The following is a 23,124-nucleotide window of genomic DNA, read 5'->3' on the forward strand; positions in this document are numbered from 1 at the left end:
CCTATCTGTATGTTGGAAGGACCACAGTGCCACCTCCTGGGGTGTGGGGTCACCAGCACGGCCACCGTGAGCACAGGACAGCGCCTGGCACTTGCCGGGCGTCTGAGGGCCGGTGTGCCTGAGCCTTCGGGACCAGCAGGAGGCTGGTTCAGGGTTTCCTGGGACTGACTAGGAAGGAGCCCACCTGACAGGGATGGTCAGACCCTGTCGGCCGTGTGACCAGCGTTGGACACAGTCTATGGACAGATAGACACTCGATGGGTTTCATCCATCCACAGGTTCAGGCACCAATCCCGCTAACCGGCCCCTAGCCGCTTGCCGGTCGACGTGCCCCGAGGTCTGGCCTGGGGTTCCTCTAGCACCGAGGGGCCCTGCGGCCGTCCCAGGCTTCTCCTCCCTCCAGCCCCGAGGAGTGGCAGTGACGGCACAACCACTGCCCGGGCCTCCTGCCCCCGGCCTTGTTTTCTACCCGGCATGACGTCAGCCAGCGAGTTCTCAGATGTCTACACCGCGGAGACATCCATGCCTCAGACAGCCTGACTCCCGAGCATTCTCCGCAGGAGGTCAAAGATCATAAAGGCCAGCCTCAAACGCCAAGTTCCCAGAGTGTTCTAGAACACGGGCGGCCGGAGAACGGGGCTGGCCTAAGTGGAGCCCGGGCTGCAGAGGGGTGGTCTCTGGGAACGGAAGTGCCAGCCAGGACCTGGGACCCGGGGCCCACGAGACCGGCCCCGCTTCCCGCAGCTGTTAGCCCCCCGTTCCGAGACCTGGGGTCCAGCCCCCTCTTCGCAACAGGGAACAAACCCAGAAAGCACTCAAGTCCTCAGGCGGCCTCTCCGCCCCGCGGGCACAGCAGGGCTCTCTGCGGGCCCGGTCAGCCAAATACCCCAGAAGCCCGGACTCGGGACTGTTCAGTCCTGTTAACTCGGCATCCCCGAACACACGCCACTCGCGGCCTCTCCCCTCCCCCAGTAGAACCGCTCAGTTATGTGGAACCGCTGGTCTGGGGGGCGTATTACAATCCCGGGGTCCCGGCCCGTCACTGCGGCTGCGAACCCTGACTCCCTGAAGACAGCGGCTGGGCAGCTGCCCCAGAGCCGCTCACAAGGGGGCGCTGCCGCTGAGGCTGGAGGGGCCCCTGGTGCCCAATCCAGCAGCCCTGCCATTCTAGAGCTCGACCTCGTGTGAGCTCGGCGGACGCTCTCGAGGGTCGCCCCAGACTCAGTCTTGCTGGCCGTTACCCTCGGGCTCCATGTGGCGAAGCTTAGGTCACTGCTGCAGACACTATCATCATCCAGCTTGAAAATACCCTAAAACCCCACTTCCCAAGTGGGAGGCCCTAAAAATAGCGATGACTTCTAGGAGTNCGCAACGGGCGCCCCGCGGCCATGAGGCCCAGCTGCTGCCCCACGGTGTCTCACGAGCCGGCCAAGGAGAGGGCGCCTGTCAGTTTACTGGGGGCCCTCGGGGGTTTGAGGCAGGTTGTGACACATCAGTGTGTGGACGGGTCCACGTGGGGAGTCGCAACAAGCATTTTGTAACAAAAAGGAAATTAAAACCGCAATATCTAACACAGACCTTGAGCAAGAGCCACCAACATTTCAACAGGTTCTGTGTCATGTCCTCACACTCCAGACCGGCGTCCCAGGTTCTGAGACAAAGCAGCTTTCTTACGAGCTACAGTCCAAACAGTCTGAAAGCGGGGTGCCCGGGGGGCTCAGTCGGTTGAGCGTCTGGGTTCAGGTCACGATATCGGGGTCCTGGGATCGAGCCCTGAGTCAGGCTCCCTGCTCGGCGGGGAGCCAGCTTCTCCCTCTCTGCTTGTGCTTTCCCCCTCATGCCCTCTCTCTCAAATAAATAAAATCTTAAAAAAAAAGGCTGAAAGCAACTTTTGGTCTGGACGGCCCCAGATATTTCTCAGCGGAAGGATCTGTGGCTTTCACGTGGCTGCACAAGCCTGGAGTGCACGCATGGGCGGGGACGGTGGCTCGCGCTCCGCACCTGGCAGCACAGGACTGTGACCCGCCCCTCCCCCGTGGTTCAGGGCAGCACCACCCTCCCCGGCCCAACCAGCGGCAGGTCCATGGGAGCCCCCGTGGGAGCCCCCGGAGAGCGTGGCCAGAGCAGCCGCAAGCCATGGTCAGGGCACATGGAGGACAGTCGCCTGGAACAGGCAACACCGTGTGGCTACGGGGGGGATGGGGGGGGACACTCCCCCTGACATGGTACCCGGCCGGAAGTCCAGGGTCTTCCCAGGTCCACTTCCCTCTTCCATCTCTGGGGGCACCTCCCAGGCCACCTGGCCCCCTGGCCCCCCGTCTTCCCAAGACCCCAGGCACGAGGCCCAGTCCCGCTCTGCTCCCGCCCGGCTGCCCCGGCTGAGCCACTTCCACAGCCCCATACAGGCTGCGTCTCCCCTCCTCGCCGCTGCTCCAGCTCCCTGGGCCCAGGACACCCTCTCCTAGCTGCGCCCTGCCCAGCCCTGCTCACCCCGCCTTGCCCCTGCACCCGCCCCATCCCAGGTCTGGGCCTCCCCCACGGCAGCACCCAGCCCGTCAGGCTGTGCGTCTCCCCTCAGGCTCTTCACATCAGGGCCTGTCCCTCGTCTGTCCCGCTCAGTGCCTGGCGGACGGCCCGCCACGCCGGGAGAACTCGGGGAATGCTCGCTGAACACACACAAACCGGCCTGTGGGACGCGTGTCAGGTGGATCAAGGACAAGCCATCCTCCCTCCTCGTTCCCCCTCATCAGTGTCTGCAGCCTCACCCACTCCTGGCTCGCATGCCGCACCCCTGGGATGGCTGCTCTCTGGGGAGCAGGGACAGCGCGTCTACCGTCTGCCACACTGGGGACACCCCCCAGGGACTCACCTGGCGTCGAGGATCGTGCGCGTGAAATAACGGAGATACTTGAATATGGACATGGAGTCCTGCAGCTTCAGGATCTCCTCCTCCTTGTATTTGAAAAGCGCCAGGGCAAACCGGAAAATGACCTGCGGGGAGCACGGGGACGTCCGTCAGCAGAGAGGCCCTCGGCTCAGGGCTGCCCGGGCGGTGGTCCCCCGCGCCCTCCGGCGGCGGCACACCGAGGGGCCACTCCGGCCCGCTGGCCACTCTGCCACCAGTCACGCGGCGAACGGACCCACCTTTGGTCCCTCGTAGAGGAAAGAGTCCCATATCTTGAAGAGGATGTCGCTAACGACGCTGTCCACGAACACCACCAGGAACCAGTTGAAGGTGATGAGCGTGTAGTCGACGTTGTGCTGCTCCAGGTGCGCGTGCAGCCGAGGCAGCTTCTCGCTCATGAGATCTCTGAACACCCGCTGGTCCACCTGGAGGGGAGCGGAGGGGAGGAGCGTTGGGTCGCTCGCCACAGAGCCCGGCACGCCCGGCCTCGCACACTGCAGGCACGCGCTGAGCGCCCGAAACCCACTCCCGCCTCGAGCGGCCGGGGAAGACAGGCGGCTGCAAAGAGCTGGGGAAGAGTCAGCCTTGCTGCCCGCTCACAACCCAGGGCTCCGGGGGGGTGGGGGGGGGAACCGAGTCCTGGGCCCAAGAGGACGTGCGGCATCAGCACGTCCGTCCCACAGATGCCGCCCGGGTATGGGGGCGGCAGAGGGGCGTGGCCTCCAGGGTCCTCGGTGCAGCCCCAGTGCTTACACACGGGGTGGGCTGGGTCACATCCCCACAGCCCACTCTCACAGGGCTGCCATGGGGGCACCACAAGCCACGTGCAAACCAACATCAAACTAGGAGCTCTCGCCCTCCTCGCTGGGTCGGGCATGGCGCTCTGCTGGGCACAGGCGTCCATCCCCGGAAGGTCAGGCGCCGTGGGGGAGCCAGATGCCTGGCCTGTGGGGACAGCTGCGGTCAGGGCCCCAGTGAGGGGGGTGGGTAGCGCTCCCGGAGCCCCGGATGGGTGCAAGCCAGGGCCACCACAGAAGCAGCACCGGTGGCAGAGGCCAGAAGCCCAGCCAGGCAGAGGCCACCCCAAATGTTTACGACAGAGAGATTCTGTGCAGGGACGTGGTCACACGGTGAGGGAAGAGCCGAGAAGCCACACGGCTGATGGTGAGGTGACCCAGAGGCAAAGGCAGGGAGCCGCCCCCAGGCTGGAGCAGGGAGGTCCCCCAAGCACGGAGAGCTGCCAGACAAGAGCTGGCACCATGGAGGAGTCGAGGCCGCGGACAGGCAGTGCCCGTGATGGGCGGGCCGGGCGGGCCGAGAACTACCTGCACTCCCCTCCTGCCCCCTGCCGACCCCTTGCCAGGGCGTCAGTCGGCCGCCGTGGGGCTGGGAAGGTCAGGCGCACGAGCAGGGTTGCCAGCTGGGCAGCGGGCCCAGCCTGGCCCAGGGGAGCTCTGGCCTGGGCCCAAGGGGCTGGTCCAGAGCCAGGACTGCCCACGTGAGGGCTGCCCGCACGGGGACAACCCTGGGCTCTCCCCGTGCGCGTTGCCCGGCCCTGGCTTCGGGCTGCAGGCGTGGCGGGCATGAACTGGGCCCTCACATTCCTGCCAGGGAGGTGACTGCAGCCCCCACGCTGCCCCTCTGGGTCCAGCACTGCCTCTGGCTACTCCTAGCCAGGCAGTGACCACGGCAGGCCCGGACGCAGCCTGTTCCCACGAGCCGCGTGCCTGTAACAGGTGGCCCCTGCTTGAGGACTCCCCGCTGGCCTGGCCAAACTTCCTCCGTCTGAGATCCATCCCACCCACGTCTCCTTCCTTTCCCTGGTCTGGGGGCTCCCCCGCCTCCCCGCTCCCACTGCGGTCCTTCGCCAGTGCCTCCCTCAGAAATCTCTAGCTTGTTGACTCCTGCCTCGGCCTTAGCTTCTTGGAGAACCTGAGCTCACACACCGGGTTCCCAGACATTCCTGGACCATGGCTTAGCCACCCAGGCACGCGGCTGTGTCCAGGGGACAGCTGTGTTTGGGGGACAGCTGTGTCTGGGGGACAGCAGAGCCCGGGGGGGACAGCTGTGGCTGGGGTGGGGGGGATGGGGAGCCAGAGGGGACAGCTGAGCAGGCACCACAACAGCAGGGCTGCGGGGCTGGTCCGCCTCTCAGGCGCATAACCGCCAGCCCGCCCCACCGGCTCCCACTCAGCCCGGCCGGGGTCCGCGGCGCGCCCTGCCCTGTGCGCCCCCTGCGGGGTCAGAGCTGTGGCATGTGCAGGGACCCCCAGCAAGGCTTAGCTCAGTCCCGTCTCAGCTGGATCTCCCACCTCGCTGGCGGAGGCGCCGCGTGTCTACACGTACCTGGGACCCCAGCAGCGTCTTTGTGTAATAGTCTCGCGGCATAAACACCTCCACTATGGTAACCAGGCACCAGAAAGCGTCTTCCTGCTCCAGGTACAGAAGGGCCACCGCCACCAACCTGCAAGCAAATGGCGGCACCTTGAGCACCCGCGAGCCAGGCCGCACGGCCGGTCCGGACAGCGGCGCCCACCGTGTGCCGTCAGTCTTCGCGGCCACACCTTCTCCCGTCCCCAGGAAACGACGACAAGCAGGCGTTCCTACGCGAGCGAGTCATTTTCTTTCTTTCCTTTTTTCCCAGTCATCTCCACACCCAGCACAGGACTGGAACTCACAACCCGAGATCGAGAGTCGCAGGCTCCCCCGACCGAGCCGGCCGGGCCCCAGGGGAGGCATTTTCTCAGGTTCGAGAAGCAATGCTACTATTCCCCCCAACCTTTTCATTTGGTTTTTGTTAAAAGGAGATGAAATTCCTTCCCGATGATCAACCAGCCTCATGAAAGAGGAAAATAACGCAGTTAATGCAGCTGATCTTTCCACGCACAAGAAACCCAGGCGTGAGCGTAAGAGACAAAGAACAAAGACGGTTTACGAGCCGCCGCTCTGACGGGCTTTCGGGAGGAACTGTACCCACGGCGGGCACACGGGGGGAAGGAGGCGTGGCTTCCACCGTTTGGGGGGCCGACCACAACGCGGTCACCAATCCAGAGGGGACCTGCCCCGGGATCCCAGGCTCGGCTCCCAGTGGGCATCCGGGCAGGGTCTGGACACAACACGGGCAGAGAGGAGCCCGTCTCTCGGCCTCTGGAATCCAAGAGCCTCCTCTCAGACACGGCGCTGCGGCGCCTCACGGGAAACCCTCACGTAAAACTACAACGGCCTCATCGCAAACTAAAAGGCTAAAAGGAGGGACACGGGGCAGGTGGGAAGGGGGTGCCTCCAGCAGGCCTGACTGTGCCGTCGGCAGGAAGGTGGCCGTGGCAGGGACAGGAGACAAAGCAAAGCCACGGCGTCCACAGGGGCTGGGACACAGGGCCAAGCGTCCAAAACCAGCACAGCCCCACGGGACGTGGTTTAGATTCGCGGACGTTCCAGACGGTGGCCCGAGTCACTCCGAAAAGGCTAACGCTCTTCTACCAAAGTTCTGGGTTCTCGGGACGTGCGCGTAAACTATTTGGAAGCAAATTCAGGAAAACGGTTAAAAGGAAGAGGCCCCAAAGGCGATGCAGTTGCAGATGGAAAGCTTTCGTTTTCTGGAAGTCTTGCTTTTGTGGGGAAGAACGGATTCCGCGACCACGCCAGGTAAACGGGGTGTTAGCGTACCCCCAGGCATGCACAGGTCCCCACTGCAGCTTCCGGGCCTCAGAAGTTTTCAGCTTCCGGGAATGTTTAGACTGAGTAGTCAACGTGAATTGTGGATTTCAGCAAAACAAGACCGCGTCGTTCGGCAGCCTCCTATTTACAGGCTCTTTTTTTGGTTTTGTAAATGGGGGCTGTGGAGGGGAAGCCCAAGCCCCTTTCACTTCCGGGGCTCAGGGGGGCTGCCCCGTCCTGACCCCACGGACACAGCGTGACTTCCCAGAACCCTGGTGTGCACATTCCACCTGGAAACCTTCCTTCCTGCAACGGTCACTTTCGATGCAAACAGACGGCCCTTCCTGGAGGTCAGCAGCTGGCACACGAGGATTTCAAAGGCCCCTGAACAGCCAGAATAAACCTCAGCAGTCAGAACTCAACGCACGCACTTGGCTTCTGGGGAAATTCCTCAAGAGTGCACCCAGAGTCTTGCTTCTTGGTCCGAACCGCTAACCAGCCTGGCTCCCCCGCTCCCGCACGGACAGAACGCAAGGGGCAGGTGCCACGCCAGCGTGAGCAGGAGACGTGTGGGCCGGACACGCAGCACGAAGCAGCTTCACGCGCAGCTCCGTGCAGCACAGACCCCGGGGCCTCCCGTGGCCTCGTCTCCCGGGCCTGGCTCCGAACGAGCAGCCCGGGTCATCACAAAATGTGACAGGCTGTCCAGTGTCCTGTCTGCGGAAGCCTTCCTGACACCTGCAGAAGGACTCGAGTCCAAAAGGGCTCGGTTTCCGCCGGCTAAAGAGCCGGGTGGGGCAACCCCGATTCCCGGAGACCCTGTATAAACACACAGTGGCCACCAGTGCCCACTTTGTGCATTAGAAACATAAAATTATATAAAATTAAAATGAAATCAAACTTCTGGTCAAAACCTGAGCATGACAAGAGTAAGAAGAAACCAAAATGAGAAAACTTAGTTGTTTCAGATAACATGTCTGATGGTGGTGGTGTTTTTTAAGATTTTATTTTTAAGTAATCTCTGCACTCAACGTGGTCCTCCAACTCACCACCCCAAGCTCAAGTGTCACCACTCCTCTGACTGAGGCAGCCAGGCGCCCCACGTTTGCTGCTCTTGATAACTTTTTGAAAGTATGTCTGTTTCCCTCAATTACTCCAAAACCGGGGACGTTGCATAATTAAGCCTAGAGGAAGGCAACGCTGTCTCACGACGCTGGCCTTCCTCGGCTAGCCGGGACGGGAGGGGACGGTGGGGCAGACAGGGGTGCGCTGGGCCGGGCACCCACCCGCTCAGACCCTGGAGAGGAGGGGAGGGTCGGGCAGACAGGGGTGCGCTGGGCCGGGCACCCACCCGCTCAGACCCTGGAGGGGAGGGGAGGGTCGGGCAGACAGGGGTGCGCTGGGCCGGGCACCCACCCGCTCAGACCCTGGAGGGGAGGGGACGGTCGGGCAGATAGGGGTGCGCTGGGCCGGGCACCCACCCACTCAGACCCTGGCGGGGAGGGGACGGTGGGGCAGACAGGGGTGCACTGGGCCGGGCACCCACCTGTTGAGGCCCTGGCAGTAGCCGATGTCCGGGTTCCTCCAGGAGAAGGCGAGCAGGACGTTGCGGAGTTTCTGGATGCCCTCCGAGGTGGGGCAGGAGTAATGTTTGTTGTTGGGAAGGGTCCGCAGCAGGTCCAGCTCGATCTGCTTGGAGGCCGGGTTCTGCTTCTCCAGCGCCTTCTGGAGCAGCGTCTGGAAGTAGCCGGGCTTGGTGCTGTCCTTGAACTTCCGGGTGTGGAGGTCCACACACCACTTCCACACCTTGGAGCGGTGCTCGTGCGGGATGCCTGCCCGGATCAGGCTCTTCAGCTCCGGGGAGCACGCCATCTCCCTATTCACCGTGCTCGCAAAGTAGTTCTCCCACTTGACCCCGGTGGACACCTCCTGGTTCTCCGTCAGGTACAGCGTCTTCAGGTCCAGCGCGCGGACCTTGGCCACCAGCTTCTCCTCCTCGTCGTCCTCTGGGACCGTCCTGAACCCATAGATGTCGTACTCACTGTTGAGAAAACAGAAGGGAAAGCTGAACGATGGGATTCCGACAAAAACACCAACCAAAGAGAAAGGAGCACGGGCCCACGTATACGTGGCCCTTTGACCTGGGACCAGGCACTGGAACTCGGCGAGGAAAGAAGAAACTTCTCGACACTCGGGGCGGGACGCATGGCGAGCTCTACAGGAGGAAATGGAATTAGATCTCCTGATACTAGAATAAAAATCAATTCTAGAGAGTTTAAAGCACAGGAGAAAAACACGCCTGGTAGACTGGCCACGTGAACATGCGTTTACACGTCACATGTGTCTGTACGTGTAACTCTCATGTTTGGAAAACATCATTTTAAGAGGTAGACACATGAAGGAGAACGTATCTGTGTAGATATTAGGTTGAACACGATGTGGGTGAGGGAGGCAGGACCGTGGCCCCAAGGACGTCCGGCCGTGGCACCTCACACCTGTGGCTGGCCACACTGTATGGCAGAGGCGCTCGGCATCACACTGACACAGCTGAGGGCAGGGAGGTGACCCCAGGCCGTCCGGGGGCCAGCGTACATGCAGGAGCCCTTTGCGGGGGTGGGGGGCAGGGCTGGGGGTGTGCAGACTGTGGGGCCCACTGTTGCCGGCTGAGGAAGGGAGAAGGGGGCCAGAGGCCAGGGATGCCCGTGGTCTCCACAAGTGGGGAAGGCCACACCCAACAGCTGGAGTGGAAACACAGCCCTCGCTCTACAACCCCAGGGAACAGCTCGAGTGAACAGGGACACACCCTGAGCCCCGCAACCTCCGGGAAGGAACAGCGTCTGTGACACCCTGAGTACCCAGGGAGGCCTGCCCGACAGCCGGCCTGCACGAGCTGAGACGGTAACGGGTGCTGTGCGGGGATCTGCGAGGTCAGCCACAGAAGACCAACACGGGGCCTTTCACACCTGCTGCTGAGGGCCTGACCTGAGCGAACCCAGCAGAGCCGCAGAGACGTGTCCCTGCGGGTCGGGGATCCTGCAGATCTCGTCTACACCCTAGAGGAGCCCGCACACGGACGCGTGGAAACACGAATCCTGATGTTTGCCATGTCTCATCTGTCACAAGGGAACGTGGAAGGACCCTACGTGTCCACCACGAGGGAGGGAGTAGAGACACTGTGGTGTGGGCTCCACCTGCGCCTCCGACAGTGGAGGGGCAGCTTGGGAGCCACGTAGACCCATCCGGAAGATTCCAGAAGGAACGCTGGAAAGTTGCAAGCATGGCAGGATTCGTGAATCAGAACATGTCATCAGTGAGAGTTAGAAATACACACTGAAGTTCGTGAAGTGAAAGGACACGGTGTCTGGCATTTGCTTTAAAATATTCCAGAAAAAACCCTGGGGGCGGGGGAGGAGAAGGTGCAACCAGACTGACAATGATCACAGAAGGGGCGCCTGGGGGGCTGTCAGGAGACTCTCCTCTGCGGGCTTGAAATTTTCCATAATGAGCTAGAAACACATCAACACGCAGTTACTGTTCTGCTTACAGGTGAGGTTTGGAAACAACATGAACAGAGGAGCCCAGAGGCGCCCGAGGGAGGAAGACAGGTGTCCCCCAGCAGCCGGCAGCCCCGCGGACCCTGCGGAGAGCGCGGCATGGAGCCGGCTGCTCAGGCTGCCCCCACTGCTTGAGGGCGACTGCGGACGTGGTGCGTCCCTCCCCGTCCGCAGAGTGAGGCTGAAAACACCCCCCTTGCCGAGCGGTCCACATGTGCTTGCGGGTAGAACCCTTGGCACAGCTCCTGGCACGTGGGCCTCAGGAGCACTCCGTGACAGGGGTGAGGCGCACGTGCTGCGAGCTCAGACACGGCAGGTCTTGCCAGAGCGCAGTCAGACCCTCCGTGGGCGCTGAGCCACCGCGCTGGGCTAGCCAAGCCTTCTCCCCACGCTGGGCCCCCTCTGCTCTCGAACCACATGTGGGAGCAGCTGCGTCTCAGGACGGGACTCCCGCTCCTCGGGGTCTGGCTCCCAGCAGGACCGGAGCTACGGCGGGGACCGCGGGCCCTGCCGCGCTCGGAAGCGAGGTCCTGGACTCGACGACCTGGCCTGAGCCCGGCTCTGCTGCGCGCTCGTTACAGCAAGAACGCCCATCACCCGTTCTGGTGACGGACAGTGCTCGTCACGAGTGTGCAACGGGACACACTCGCACTCAGTCCTCCGTGAACGACGACTGCTGTTGAAACGGGGGACATGGGACACGGGTCCACACCCGCCAGTCGCCAGCGCCCGTACCTGACGAGGTGAGGCTTCACGAACGCCTGCTCGGGCTGCTCCGGGCCCTCCACCTGCAGGGCGTCCTCCAGCAGCTGGGCTATGACGTCGCGGGAAGGCCCCTGCTCCTCCGAGCAGACCGGCGTCTTCATCTCCTGGAGCAGGATCAGGTACTTGCTTTCTATCTGGCACAACTTGGCTTCCAGGCTGGAGTACTGGAGAGAACAGGGAGGTCACCTCCGTCCCGACCAGGAGGCAGGATGGGCAACCCCCGGGTGCCCCCAGCAGCAGGGGAGGGGAGCCGGGGACCGCATGGAGGGCAGGAGACGCGTGTGCGCCTCGGGCTACCTGTCACCTCGGCAGCAGGCTGCCCCGGGCCCCTTCTTCCGGGGCACTGGGCTGGAGCAGGGGCCGGCGGTGAGAGCTCTGACGCCGCTCCCGCATCAGTCCCGCACTGCTGAAGGCAGCGGCAGGAACCTGTGGCGGTCCCTGAGGTCACGCTGTCACCGGGCACATGGGCCGTGAGCAGGCGTGCATGTGGCACTGACATTTCCCTGGACCCCGGGGCCAGCTCCTGTCTGCCGCCTCATCGGACGCACCAGACACACGCCCTGGGACCACGCGGACGCAGGTCCGGGAACACGAGGTGAGCTGGGTACATGCGGTGGCGGCTGCTAGCACACCGAGTGCCACCGGGTGACAGCTGCCTTTCCGGCCACAATGGTGACAGACTCACACCGACGGGTTCCCACCGTCCCCGTTTACAGTTGGGAAACCGGTCCACGCAACTCAACAGCAAAAACCACAGTCCAAATACTCTTTGTTTGGGGGACCTGAGAGTCGGAGTGAACTGTTTTCCGAAACCCCATGACGCGTGCCGATGAGGACACGACGGGCGCCTCTGCTGTCTTCACCTCAGACACGGCGACACTGAGTACGCAGTGCTCTGCACCCTGTATTTCAGATTCAGTGACCTCGCGCCCCCAGCGTGGGGGCAGGACTGGTTTAAGGTGTGCCCGCTTCTAAAGGCTTCCGCGACCCCCACCACCAGGAAACAGAGCTGCGCCACGACCCACCTTGGCCATGAGATCCCGCTCCCTCCTTTCCGCGTTTCTCCGCAGCGCCGAGAGCTCCAGGATTTCCTTGTTCAGGAACTTGTTCTGGGTTTTGTATCCCTGAAGGTTATCCTGTTGGGAACAAAAAACCATCGGTTCACGCAGGTCTCTCAGTTACAGAATCGCCGTCCCCGCCAAGAGCCCCACCAAGTGAGCGCGAGCGTCAAGAGACCGACCGCCGGGCCCTCCCGATGGTCTGTGCAGCCACCCTTGGGGCGACGACGGAGCAGGCAGGATTACGTCCTCACGCTGCGAACACGTCACGTCCCTGCGCTTGCTGACGTGGCACAAAGCAAACCCTTGTGTTCATTTCTTAACTCGAGAAACAACACGTGTTCTGTGGGTTTTCATCGTCACCCGCTGAGGTGACAGAGAAAGGAGCACGCACACACGGCGCGCTCACTACAGAATCGCCCGCCTCCGGAGAGCTCGACCCTCCCATTTTCATGTTGAAACATTTCAAACTCTGGAAAGGCTGACAGAGAAGAACAAGGAACCGGATACGCCCTTCACCTAAAACTCACCAGCTGTCACCGTCTGCCGCACCTGCCGCGTGACTTGAGAGTGCTTCACGGGCTGGTGACAAGTCTGCCCAGTGCGGCGACACGATCGGGGGTGGCTGGTGAAAGCCCGCGAGGAGGGGAGGCGTCTGGGACAAATGCGCCCCACCAAGCACCGTCCTCTATCCACGTGTTCCCCTTCTCTGCGGGGTCCCCAGGGCTGCGCTGGCCCCTGGGTCACCGGGCAACTCCCGGACCAGCCAGGAGTGTCCGCCCCTCATGGGACGGAGACCACGGCTGTTCCCCGGGACGTGCCCCCGTCTCCGGGCTGGACGCCACCGTGGGGACAGGGGCCCACAATCACCATAAAATGTGCAGACGAACTGTAATGTTTCGAGGGCTCTTCAATCGCTAGGACTTGTGGAGCTGACACTACAGGTTACAGGGTCCGCGTGAAAGTCCTGACGGCTCCGCAAGTGACAGCCCTCAGGCCACCGTCCCCGTGTCTCTGCTGAGAGCCGGGCCACCAGGCTCAGAGCTGCTGACCACACCCAACGGATACGCTCACGCCTCCTGTGTCAGCGGACTGCACGTCACGACAGGCCCATGAGACGCCAAGGTCCAACCCCACGGGAGGCCCGGACCCCTCCTCCCTGGTCTCCGTCCTCCCTTCCCCTGGCGAGTGAAAGCTCTGGCAGCAGACAACACACACGTAATGAAAAGCAGGCTGACGGAAGGAGGGCGAGGGACACGGGCGGGGGGGACGGCGGGAAAGCTGAGCAAGCGGGTCCTCCGGTTATGTTCTGTGTGACCGTTCACCGTGAGGACTCGCCCTACGCTGACCATGGCGACCACACAGTGAAGCCCCTACAAGTGCCAGGCCCCCAGTCCTGGCCAGACCCCATGAGGGGAGGGCTGGTTCACAGACGAACACACTGGGGCGGGAGGGGGCCCGACCCCCATGTGGGGTTCACAAGCAGCGAAGCTGGGAGGGTCTGAGCCAGCGCCCGAGCTGGTCCCCACCCCCTCCTCTCCGTGCTCCCTACAGTCGTGACGCGGTCTGTTTATGTGCTAACGACCCCGGGAGCTCCAGGAGAGGCCGCGTGCTCCCAGCGCAGCGCGGAGCCTGGCACGCGGCTGAACCGATGCACGCGAGAGTCCAGACAGGGAAAAGCTGCGGGCGTGAAGGCCCGCGCCAAAGAGCAAGTCCCAGGAGGACCAGCCGCACAGGTTGGGGGGGATGGCATCACGACGGCACCCCCGACCGTGCCCAGCGAAGCAGAGGGCCACCTGCGCCAAGCAAGGAAGAATCGCGGAGCCACGGAAAGGCCTGGAAGGAAGTACAAAAACAGTAAGTACTTAGGCTGGTAAAATCCTACGACCAATGTGTGCTCCTTCCTCAAAATACCCCAGAAACAGAAAGTGACCCTGTCCCAGAGCCAACAGCAAGTGTCAGCAAATTCCAAACAGGCCGCACACACTGACCAGAGTTGGAGAAAGTGGGTTGTGACAGTGACGGACGAGAACTCCCAGCAACACAGTGTCCCCCGCGGGGGCGTTCTGAATTCGGGGTCAAGGCAAGAAATCAGTATGGAAACAGTGCAGCGACGAGGACACTCGCAGCAAACCCCACTTCCGTCCGCAGCCCCCGCCCGCAAGCCTGCCTTCAATTCCCGCAGAGCCGGGGGAGCCAGCGGTGGGAGCGGGCGTCTGCCGGCCCACGTGGAGCCCACGGCCACGCGCCGGCCCCCGAACAGCCACCTCCTCCATGAGCTCTGTAGCCACGTAACCCGACCACAGTGGGATTTCAGAGCCATGGGCCTTAAACGCTGTTGAGAAATGTTGGCGGAAGAGTCACAACATCACCGAATGATTCAAAGCCACTCCTCCCGTCACGCCACAAAAACTAAAGTGTGGATAAGGGGGAAAGTCTAATTCTGATCAATTCTGCCGTCTCCACAGGGACCTGCGTGGACCAGAGACAAGCCGCTCACTCCCACACACGCCGTGGTTCGGCTCCCGCGCGTCCCCGCCGAGCACGCTTGTACGGCCTGCAGCCCAACACTGCGAAAACAGGCGTGCTCGCACAATATTGATTTCAGCCGACGTGAAGCAAACCGTGGTCAATGCATATCGCTGCTGCAGGGACGTCCAGGTCGGGCACGTTCTCGGTTGCGCAGACGAGCAGAGCCGAGTCTTACCAGCCACACCGACCACGACAGCTGTTTGTGGTCGAATCATAGAGGAACGGGGTTGGGAGCTTTGTTGTTCCTGCTGCCCTCTGGCCTCACACGTGTCACTGAGTAGGGGTCACTACGGGAGGCCACGTGCACGTCCCGACGACGCTGCTGTCGGCCCCGGGTTCGCTTCTGTTCTAGAATTCTCTGAGAGACCTCCACACAGCCACCACTCAGCTATCCACCAACAAGCCGGCAAGGTACTGCAGGGCATTCAGTAGGTGCTCACTGATGACCTCGATGTGGCAAACTTTGCCTTCAAGGATAACCTGCCCTCAGGGGCCAAACACCCGGTGCCGAGGTATTTACAGAAAGAGGCGAGGGGGAGGCGTTAGGGTTGGGTGGGGCCTGTGGCGACAGACCTGCCTGGGGTGGGCTGGGCCACACTCAGTGCTGTCTGCGGCCTGATGGCCAGGGGCACAGCCCTTCCCCACCTCAGTTACGACCAAGACAGTCATGCGTTCAGCAAGCAGCCCCCCACCCCAGGGCCAGCCCCCCGTCCTCAGTGCCAGGACCCTCCCAGCCTGGCGCAAGGGGCCCTGACTCTGAGCAGACCTGCCTGGGAGCCAACCCCACACCAGCCACCAGAAATCATGCTCCCTCAGCTGCCCACCAGGGGCTGAGGCAGGCTGTGCGTGCAGTGCGGGCCCCCTGGGCTACGTGGGTTAAGGAAGCTCTAGGGGTGCAAGAGCAGAAAGGGGAGTCTCAGCCGCCTGAGAGCAAGGGAGGGAAAGATCCAGAACCACTCCGAGCAACGGCATCACCACTGGACTCAGACGTCCATTTTCCAAGGATGCTTCTTACAGAACTACGCATCGTTTGCCTGCAAGTCCTGCCACATCCGCTCACGAGAGGTCCAGCGGCCGTGCTGAGGCCCGCAGCCCTGGACGCACCGGGGGGCCGCCTGCAACGCCGTCTGAACCCCGCCCAGCAGCCGAGCCCACGCCCCACTCACTTTCAGCCTGTCCAGCTCCAACTGCTCCCTGCTGGCGGGGGCGGGGGAGCCGGGCACCCCCGCGGCGGACGGTGTGCTGTCCGCGCCCTCGCTGAGCCGGCGCGAGAGCTTCATGATGACCTCGTCCTTGGCCTGGATGGTCTCCACCAGCATCCCCAGCTGCTCGCTGAGCTCGCCCACCTTGCTCTTGAGCGTCCTGGCCTCCTGCTGCAGACTCTCCCTCTCCAGGGACAGCCGCTCCAGCTGCCCGCTGAGGCCCAGGATCTGGTCATCCTTGCGGTGCAGAAGGCCAAGCGCGTCCTTCGGGACTCCCTCAGACAGCCGGCTGCTGGCGAAGTACTTGTCGTACTGGGAGGACCGGACCGTCTGCTGCAGCAGCCGCACAAGCTCCTGGGGGCGGGGTAGGGGAAAGAAGCAGAGACGGTGACCCCGTGACACGGAGCAATGCAGGACCGAGACGCACGCTCACAGCGACTTCCTCTCGGAGGGTCTTGGAAACGAGAGGAAGAAACACGCACTCGGCCAAGCCCGTGTGCAGAGAACAATTCTAGGAAACAGGAAACGGCGGACGCGCGCACCGTCCTCCGCCACGGCCCCTAGTGCGCGCATCCGTGTGTGACACGGGGGCTCTAACATCGGCTCCGACGTGCCCAGCCACAATGCGTCCTCGGTCTCAGAGGGAAGCGCACACCACGTGGAACTCTTCCCCCTCCTGTTAGTGGACTCGGCCGGCCCCGCGCTGGGGTGGGAGTGGGCGCGGCGGCTGAGACCCTCCCCTGACCCACTGGTGGCGTCCCCACGCCCCCTGGAAACCCAAAGGTCTCTGAAGAAGTGACCCAGCGGAGCGTGGGCACCTCCATCAAAGTCCTGGGGGGAAGCCCGTCTGGGGCCGGGGGACACGCGGGTGAGGAGGGACAGTTACCTTCTGGCTGGACAGGTCTTTCCTCAGCCGCTCCAGCTCCTCCTGCTGGCTCTGCACCTGCAGCTGCAGCTCGGCCGCGGGCTTGGGGGCGCCGCCTGCGCTCGCCCCGTCCGCCGAAGGCTCACCACTGACGTGGCGGTTTCTGTACGATCCGATCATGTCTTTCAAAGGGCGCTTTCCTTTGTAGGGAATACGTCCAAAATCGAAGGGAAATCCTGAGCCAGTAACTCCTACGTAAAAACAGAACTTGTTTTCTAAGAGCAGGACACACGGTCCTTCTGGAAACCCCAGTAAAACACATTAATGCCCCACCCGCCATCCTCCGGGAAGTTCTGTGTTCGTCGCGCAGAGAGCAACGGGCGGGGACGCCCCTGGGCCCCGACTCGCTCTCGACGAACTCGACGAAATCGAGCCGAACTCAAAGATGATCCCCCACCCTGGATCCTTCCTTATGAGGCTGGTCACGTGGCTCCTTTTCAAGAAAACGTTCTGGCTGCGATTGCTCAACGTCTGCCTCACGACGAGTGGCAACGGGCAGAGCGCGCGGGCAGACGAGGAATTTAGGACAAGGCCACCAGACGCCTCGCTCAAGACTCGTCTGTGACACGGTCTCTTTTCCAGACGCTCAGGTCACATCACCAATGTCCCACTGCAGCCACTTTCGGGACCAGACGGGACAGACACGCAGGCTGGGGAGGAGCACAGTGGCTCCAAGTTCCCGCAGCATCCCGGAAACACGGAGCCCCTTCCCCGGGGCCCCCGCCTGCAGTCAGACAGCAGGACCCGGGCGGGACTCAGGGACACAGGGATCCTTGGCTCCCTTGGCTCATCTGTTCTCAGTAAGAAAACAAAGCAAACCCACGCCCTGAATGAACGTCTTCCTCATTGCGAACACGTGTTTTAAAGTGTGACTACATTCTCTTCCCTAAAACTGGGCCTTTAAAATACTGATGGATCCAAATAGAGGCTAGTATGGATGGATCCAGATTCACACGCACTAGAAGAGGCAACGTGAACTGGAACACAGGACACAGAGTCCACGAAGCTGCAAACAGACGACTCCCAGCTCTTCAGTCGGGAGAGCGGCTGCCCTGGGAGGGCCGGTGACTGGGGGGCTGGGGAGCAGGGCAAGGGCCGGGGGGCCGGGGGCTGAGGAGCAGGGCAAGGGCCGGGGGGGCGGGGGGCTGGGGAACAGGGCGAGGGCCGGGGGGCTGGGGCCACGGGCGGGGCCGGGGGGCTGGGGGCTGGGGAACAGGGCGAGGGCCGGGGGGCCGGGGAGCAGGGCTGGCCCCGTCCTGTTTCTTGAAGTAAGTGCTGCTACGTGGGTGCGTTCGCTGTGAAAACCCGTCCCCTTCACATTTCCGACGGGGAACCTGGCATACTTGAAAGCAGGGGAACAGACGGAAGGGAGAGGAGCTCGTGCCCCATGTGCGACACGGACAGGCTGCTGGGCTGATGCTCGCAGCTGGTACAGGAAGGGTCCACGAACCCGCGTGATCAGAGTCTGCAGACGCCGGCTGGCTGCGTGTCTGGCTGGGGAGCTTCCGGCCCACGCGAGCCGCTCAAGCCTCGCAGACCCTTCCTTCCCGACCGTGCTCGCAGCTCACCCTCCAGAACCCGAGTCCCCCTCCTCAGGAGGTGCCCCCACTGACGTGGGCCCTCGCCGGGGAGCGCAGCACACCCAGCCCGCCACCTTCACGCCGCATCACATGGGACTGCGGGTCCCACGCCACGACCCCGCGAACACAGGCAGGCTCCCCAGCAGAGCCAGTCAGGACCACCCTCTCGGGGGACAGGAGAAGCGTTTCCTCTAATACTTGCCCTCCCAATAAAGATTTCCTATGATCCTGCCCCTCCTGCCAGCCCACGCTAGAATCGAGCGCCAGGCAGAATTTCAAAATTACTGTCACTTTCCATGAAGACATCGATAATCCCTCGTGGGTCCCTGAACGAGCATGAGGAGCGGCTGTGCAGACGGGGTCGGGCTGTCGACACCCGAACCCTGATCCATCCCAAAACCAGCAGGAGCCAGAGGGCACACAGCCCCAGACCCCCAGCAAAGAGCGTCCTGGTCCTGATGAAGTCAGCCCCGCATCTGGGCAGGGCTCAGCCCCGCAATCACATATGGGGCAGCATGAGGAGCAAGAAAGGACCCGCACTCCGGAGCGTGGGAAATCCTCGGCGCGGAGACTGATTCGGCCACACGCTCGCCAAGGCAAAGGGAAGACAAGGACGGGGAGCTGTTCAGAGGCCAAGAGGCCAACACGGACCAGCAAGGAAACCCGCCCGCAGGCCTTGTCAGTGCCTCACGAGACCAGGGACGTGACCACGCAGCTATGGAACCAGCGTGGGCTTCGATTACTGGATTTACCGCCGCTGTGTCTCGTTACAATAACGAAGCCGCCGTAAGGTTTTAAAATGGGCTGTTATCTCTTAGAGATACACACGAAACAAAAACTTAGATGCAACGGATTGATGTCTAGAATTTACTTTAAAACGAGCCCGCAGATGGTGGACGCAAGGGAGCAGGGGGCGCGTGGAGAAAGAGTGGCCCTAAGTTTGAAACCGTGGGAGCCACGAGACTGCAGCGGAATCCGTGACCCTGTACGGTCTACTCTCGGGTACATTACAGATTTCTGTAAACAAAAGGTTTTAAAAAAATCCATATATCCGTAAAGAGCATTATGACTTCCAGACGCTCTATCTCCTGAAAAAGCCTATGAGCCACGGACGGGACGGTCATTTCTCGTAACAGCTCACCTCGCAGGCCCTCAGGGCTCATGCCCCCAGGAGAGGACGCGAACCCCACTGCGCCTCCCTCTTCCAGAAAAGCCTGGTGCCACAGGGGCTCCCGCGCCGCGGAGAGAAGGACGGGCCACAGGAACCACGTCCGTACCTTTGTTTCCTTCGGGGGCCGGCTTCTTCCTCTCCTCCTGCGCCATGGACTCCTCCAGGTCCTTAGGGTTCGGGTCTAAAAGCTCCCACTCTTCATTGGTATAAAACACACTCTTCCGACTGTCGCCATGTCCTCTCCCAGGACGGAAAGAGGACATTGAATTTCTGTTAGGAGAAACGAAACGAGTTATTTAAAGCGCTGTGAATAAATGTGTTATTTCACATACACAGGACTGGCAAAAATTAACATATGTGACAACGTCAAATGTTGGGGAGGGAGTGCAGAGAGGGAGCACTGGTGGGCGCTGCTGGCGTGAGTCACACGGGGGACCAGCGGCAGCACCCAGTTCAGGTGAAGGGGGACCCGCCCCAAGGCCCCGCGTGTCGCAAACAAACTCCTGGGCGTGGGCACGAGACACGGAGGAGTGCGCCCACCGCCGTGCTGTTCACGCAGGACCCGGATGAACGCGGCGGCCGAACAGCCGGCAGCGGGAGAGCAGACGCGGTGGGTCGAGCTCCACGGCACCACTCAGTGAGTCTGTCCACTCCCATGTCACTAGTGCCTGCCACGACTCCAGCTCGGGAGCCACGAGCCCGAGACACAGTCCTGCCCCACGAACACGCCAGCCACAGCCCCCATGTCGCGGGAGAAGTGCTTTTAGGCATTGAATGACGTGTGCAACATGACAGTGTTTCAGAGCTTCGAGGGAACAGTGGTCACAGACGCTGTGCCTACGTGCGGCAAAACCACGAGCGCCGGGACGCAGGACCCACCGCCTCCTCTGTGAAGGGCGGGGCGAGGCGGCGGGGGTGCGGGCTGCGGCACCAGCGCAGGACGCGGACACCACGCAGCGGCCGGCACAGCCTAGCGGCCTGGCAGTCAATCTCAAGCGAGGGATTTACCCGCAGAAATGAGAACACGTGTGCGCACAGGGCCTGCACGTGGACAGTCACAGCTGCCTGATTCCTCACAGCCATAAACATGTCCCCATGAGTGGGTGGTCCAGCTGGGACACGTCCACACACACCGCACGCTATTCAGCAAAGAAAGGGAATGAGCCACGAAACACTCGTCCACGCAGAGGAGCCCACGAAGATGACGCGTCTTCTCAAGAAGACAAGCACGAAGGACCACACACAGCACGACCACGTTCACAAAGAGACAACGACGGGAGGCAGGCCAGGGTCGGCTGGGGGCCTGGGTGAGGGGAGCGGTCGGCCGCAGGGGGACGGAAACGCCCGGTGTCTCCATTACAGAGGCGTTTTCACGACCACGTAGGGTTTCGGACAGTCATCGGCCTGTACAGGGAACACACGTGAGCTTCCTGCAGGTAAATTACAGCTCGCTGATGCGGCTGAACCGAAGAGCGCGGAGAAACGTGTGTTGTGCGGGGGATGGAGCGAGGCTGCCAGTCTGCGGGAGGCTGACCGACCACACCCTCACGGACAACGGCCATTTCTCAACCTGGCGTGTTCGCGAAGCACACTGTTTTGCCCGATTCGAACTGTATTGAACACTCTAGACATGAGACTGCAGGGAAACTGGTAATACCATTAAGTTCCCGCCGCTGCATCCGACAGGCCCACACAGCCTTCCGCTCCAACGCTGTCCCCAGGGGCCTGGCACTCACACCCACCACACGGGTTCTCGGTGTGTTTCCCCGGGGCCACGAGGGAGCAGGCAGGTGAAGGCGTACAACACTGCCCACGTGCCACTCGTCCCCTAAGGCTCTCCCTCTGGCGACTGGCGCATCTTCACCAATGCACACTATCACCCAGCGAACGAGACATTTTACAAGGATTACACGGCCGTGCGGGAAGTCCTGCAAAACAGCGGCTCAGGAAGAAAGAGGACACGTCCACACGAGCCTGACACACTTGATCCTTTCTTTGACACGCTGGCTTGTTAGGTGGCTGTGCAGGGGCACGCGGCACCCACGGCAGCTTCAGCGGTCGGCTGTGGCCATCACTCAGGCGCGGCACCAACGGCTGGAGCAGTTCACAGCCCTCGGCCCGGGTTCCTCGTGGGGCGAGTGCAGGAAGGAGCCACATAGCGGGACGGGCGGACGTGGATGTGGCCGGGAAAGAGCAGCTCTTCACACAACTTAGGACCTTCCCCATTTCTGCCCCGTGGCGAGGCTGCGGGCACAAAGTCGGGCTCGCCTCTGCTCCGCAGGGAGGCTCCGGGCGCCAAGCCCCAGGTGAGGAGGCAACGGGATCAGGCTCAAAGCAGAAGCTCCTTAAGCCGAGACACCAAAGAGCCCATCCCTGGCTCAGCTCTTCCGCGAGGCAGCTGGTTCTGTGACTGCGCCAGGGAGGCCACTGAGCGCACCCTCCTCCAACCACGCACCCCGCCCGCTCCGGCGGCAGACAACTGAGCTCATGGCCACGTAAGCAGGGCCCTCCCGGTGGAGACTCGGGGCCCTTCTCGGACCGAGCTCGCTGTTCCAAGACCCCACTGTCGAGAGACAAACCTCTGAGCTGGACTTGTGTGTCCCCAGGCACCGGGCCGGGCGCTGCTCTTTGGTTCAGTAATGGACCTAAGTGGACAGTGAGGGGCCCAGGCGGCCAGCAGCACCGGCAGGGCCGCGTGTTCAGCCCCAAGGGTCTCTAAACACCAGCAATCGATGTAATTCACAACAGCTGTTTCCAAATGTACCTATTTCAGATCAATTTCTCCACGTACATTTACGACGTGTAATGAACACAGGCCACAGGCTGCGCTGGGGACACCGACGCCCCCCCCCCCCCCGCGACAGATCAGTTCTTTGGGTAGATTCCCACTGGGACACAGACACGCACAAGCCCATCAGGAAACGTTCTCTGAAATGATAAAGGCCAAGATAACGGGAGGGGCCTGCAGACGAGACAAAGGGCCTCGAGGTGGGGAGCCTCACAGCATCCTCAGGAGAGGAGGCGCGCGGGCGCTGTGCCACAGCCCCGGGGCCGCCGCACACACCGGGAGCCGCAGGCACCCATGACGGGCTCCCCTGGGGCTCCGGGAGCGTAGCCCCAGGAACTGATTTTGGACGTCTGGCTCCAAGCGTGAAGGGTGAATGTGCGCTGCCTTCACGCTCTGGTCTGGGGTGATTTGCAGCCAGAGCAAATACAGCCCTGTGGCCGCGGGGGGCTCTTCCTCAGCCCTGTGCAAATCCCGGCCGGCGTGCAAGTTGGAACCTCATGTCTCTGGTTTCAGCGGTTTCAGTGCCGCCAGAGGGACGTGGGAACGTGGTCACAGGGACCCTCTGCCACTGCCTGTCCACCACACGTGGACAGACGAGCGCGCCATCCTTCCACGTCACAGCAACACCTACGACAGCGTGTCCTGCCCCCGAAGTCCCATCGCAGTGAAAACCATCTCATCTGTGAACCTCCAGGCAGGCAGGTGCGGCCGGGCTGGCTCCCCACGCCCGACGCGCATACCCTGCTTCCAGCCCTCTGCCCTGGGACCCCCGGCCTCTCCCTGCACCACCTCCACTCAGCGCCCGAGCTCCTGGCACGCGGGCCTGGGGACTCGGGAACCCCTGCTCTCACGGCCGCTGCCTCGCACCGTGGCTGTGCTCCTGCCCCACTTTCTGCAGGTCCCGCCTCGTGCTTCAGACCTAAGTCAAAACCCGCCGTCCTGCAGAGCCTCCCCTACCACACCCCCGTGCACCCCGTCGGGGGGGGG

General features: G+C 62.4%; 1 protein-coding gene across 5 annotated transcripts in view; it reads right to left on the reverse strand.

Moving 5' to 3' along the window:
* The window catches only part of TBC1D2B (TBC1 domain family member 2B), a 62,098-nt gene that overhangs the window by 4,989 nt on the left and 33,985 nt on the right, over positions 1 to 23,124 (reverse strand). For all 5 annotated transcript variants that reach the window (XM_040642904.1, XM_008687890.2, XM_008687891.2 and 2 more), the window contains 9 exons: positions 19,456 to 19,619; positions 16,560 to 16,789; positions 15,638 to 16,027; positions 11,907 to 12,017; positions 10,852 to 11,045; positions 8,109 to 8,603; positions 5,252 to 5,369; positions 3,145 to 3,330; positions 2,870 to 2,991 (listed from right to left, as the gene is read on the reverse strand). In XM_040642904.1, the coding sequence (XP_040498838.1) occupies positions 2,870 to 2,991; positions 3,145 to 3,330; positions 5,252 to 5,369; positions 8,109 to 8,603; positions 10,852 to 11,045; positions 11,907 to 12,017; positions 15,638 to 16,027; positions 16,560 to 16,789; positions 19,456 to 19,619 (2,010 nt within the window). The remainder of the gene's footprint in view (positions 1 to 2,869; positions 2,992 to 3,144; positions 3,331 to 5,251; positions 5,370 to 8,108; positions 8,604 to 10,851; positions 11,046 to 11,906; positions 12,018 to 15,637; positions 16,028 to 16,559; positions 16,790 to 19,455; positions 19,620 to 23,124) is intronic.

Source organism: Ursus maritimus, unplaced genomic scaffold, assembly GCF_017311325.1.
Source record: "Ursus maritimus isolate PB19 unplaced genomic scaffold, ASM1731132v1 scaffold_27, whole genome shotgun sequence".
NCBI lineage: Eukaryota > Metazoa > Chordata > Mammalia > Carnivora > Ursidae > Ursus > Ursus maritimus.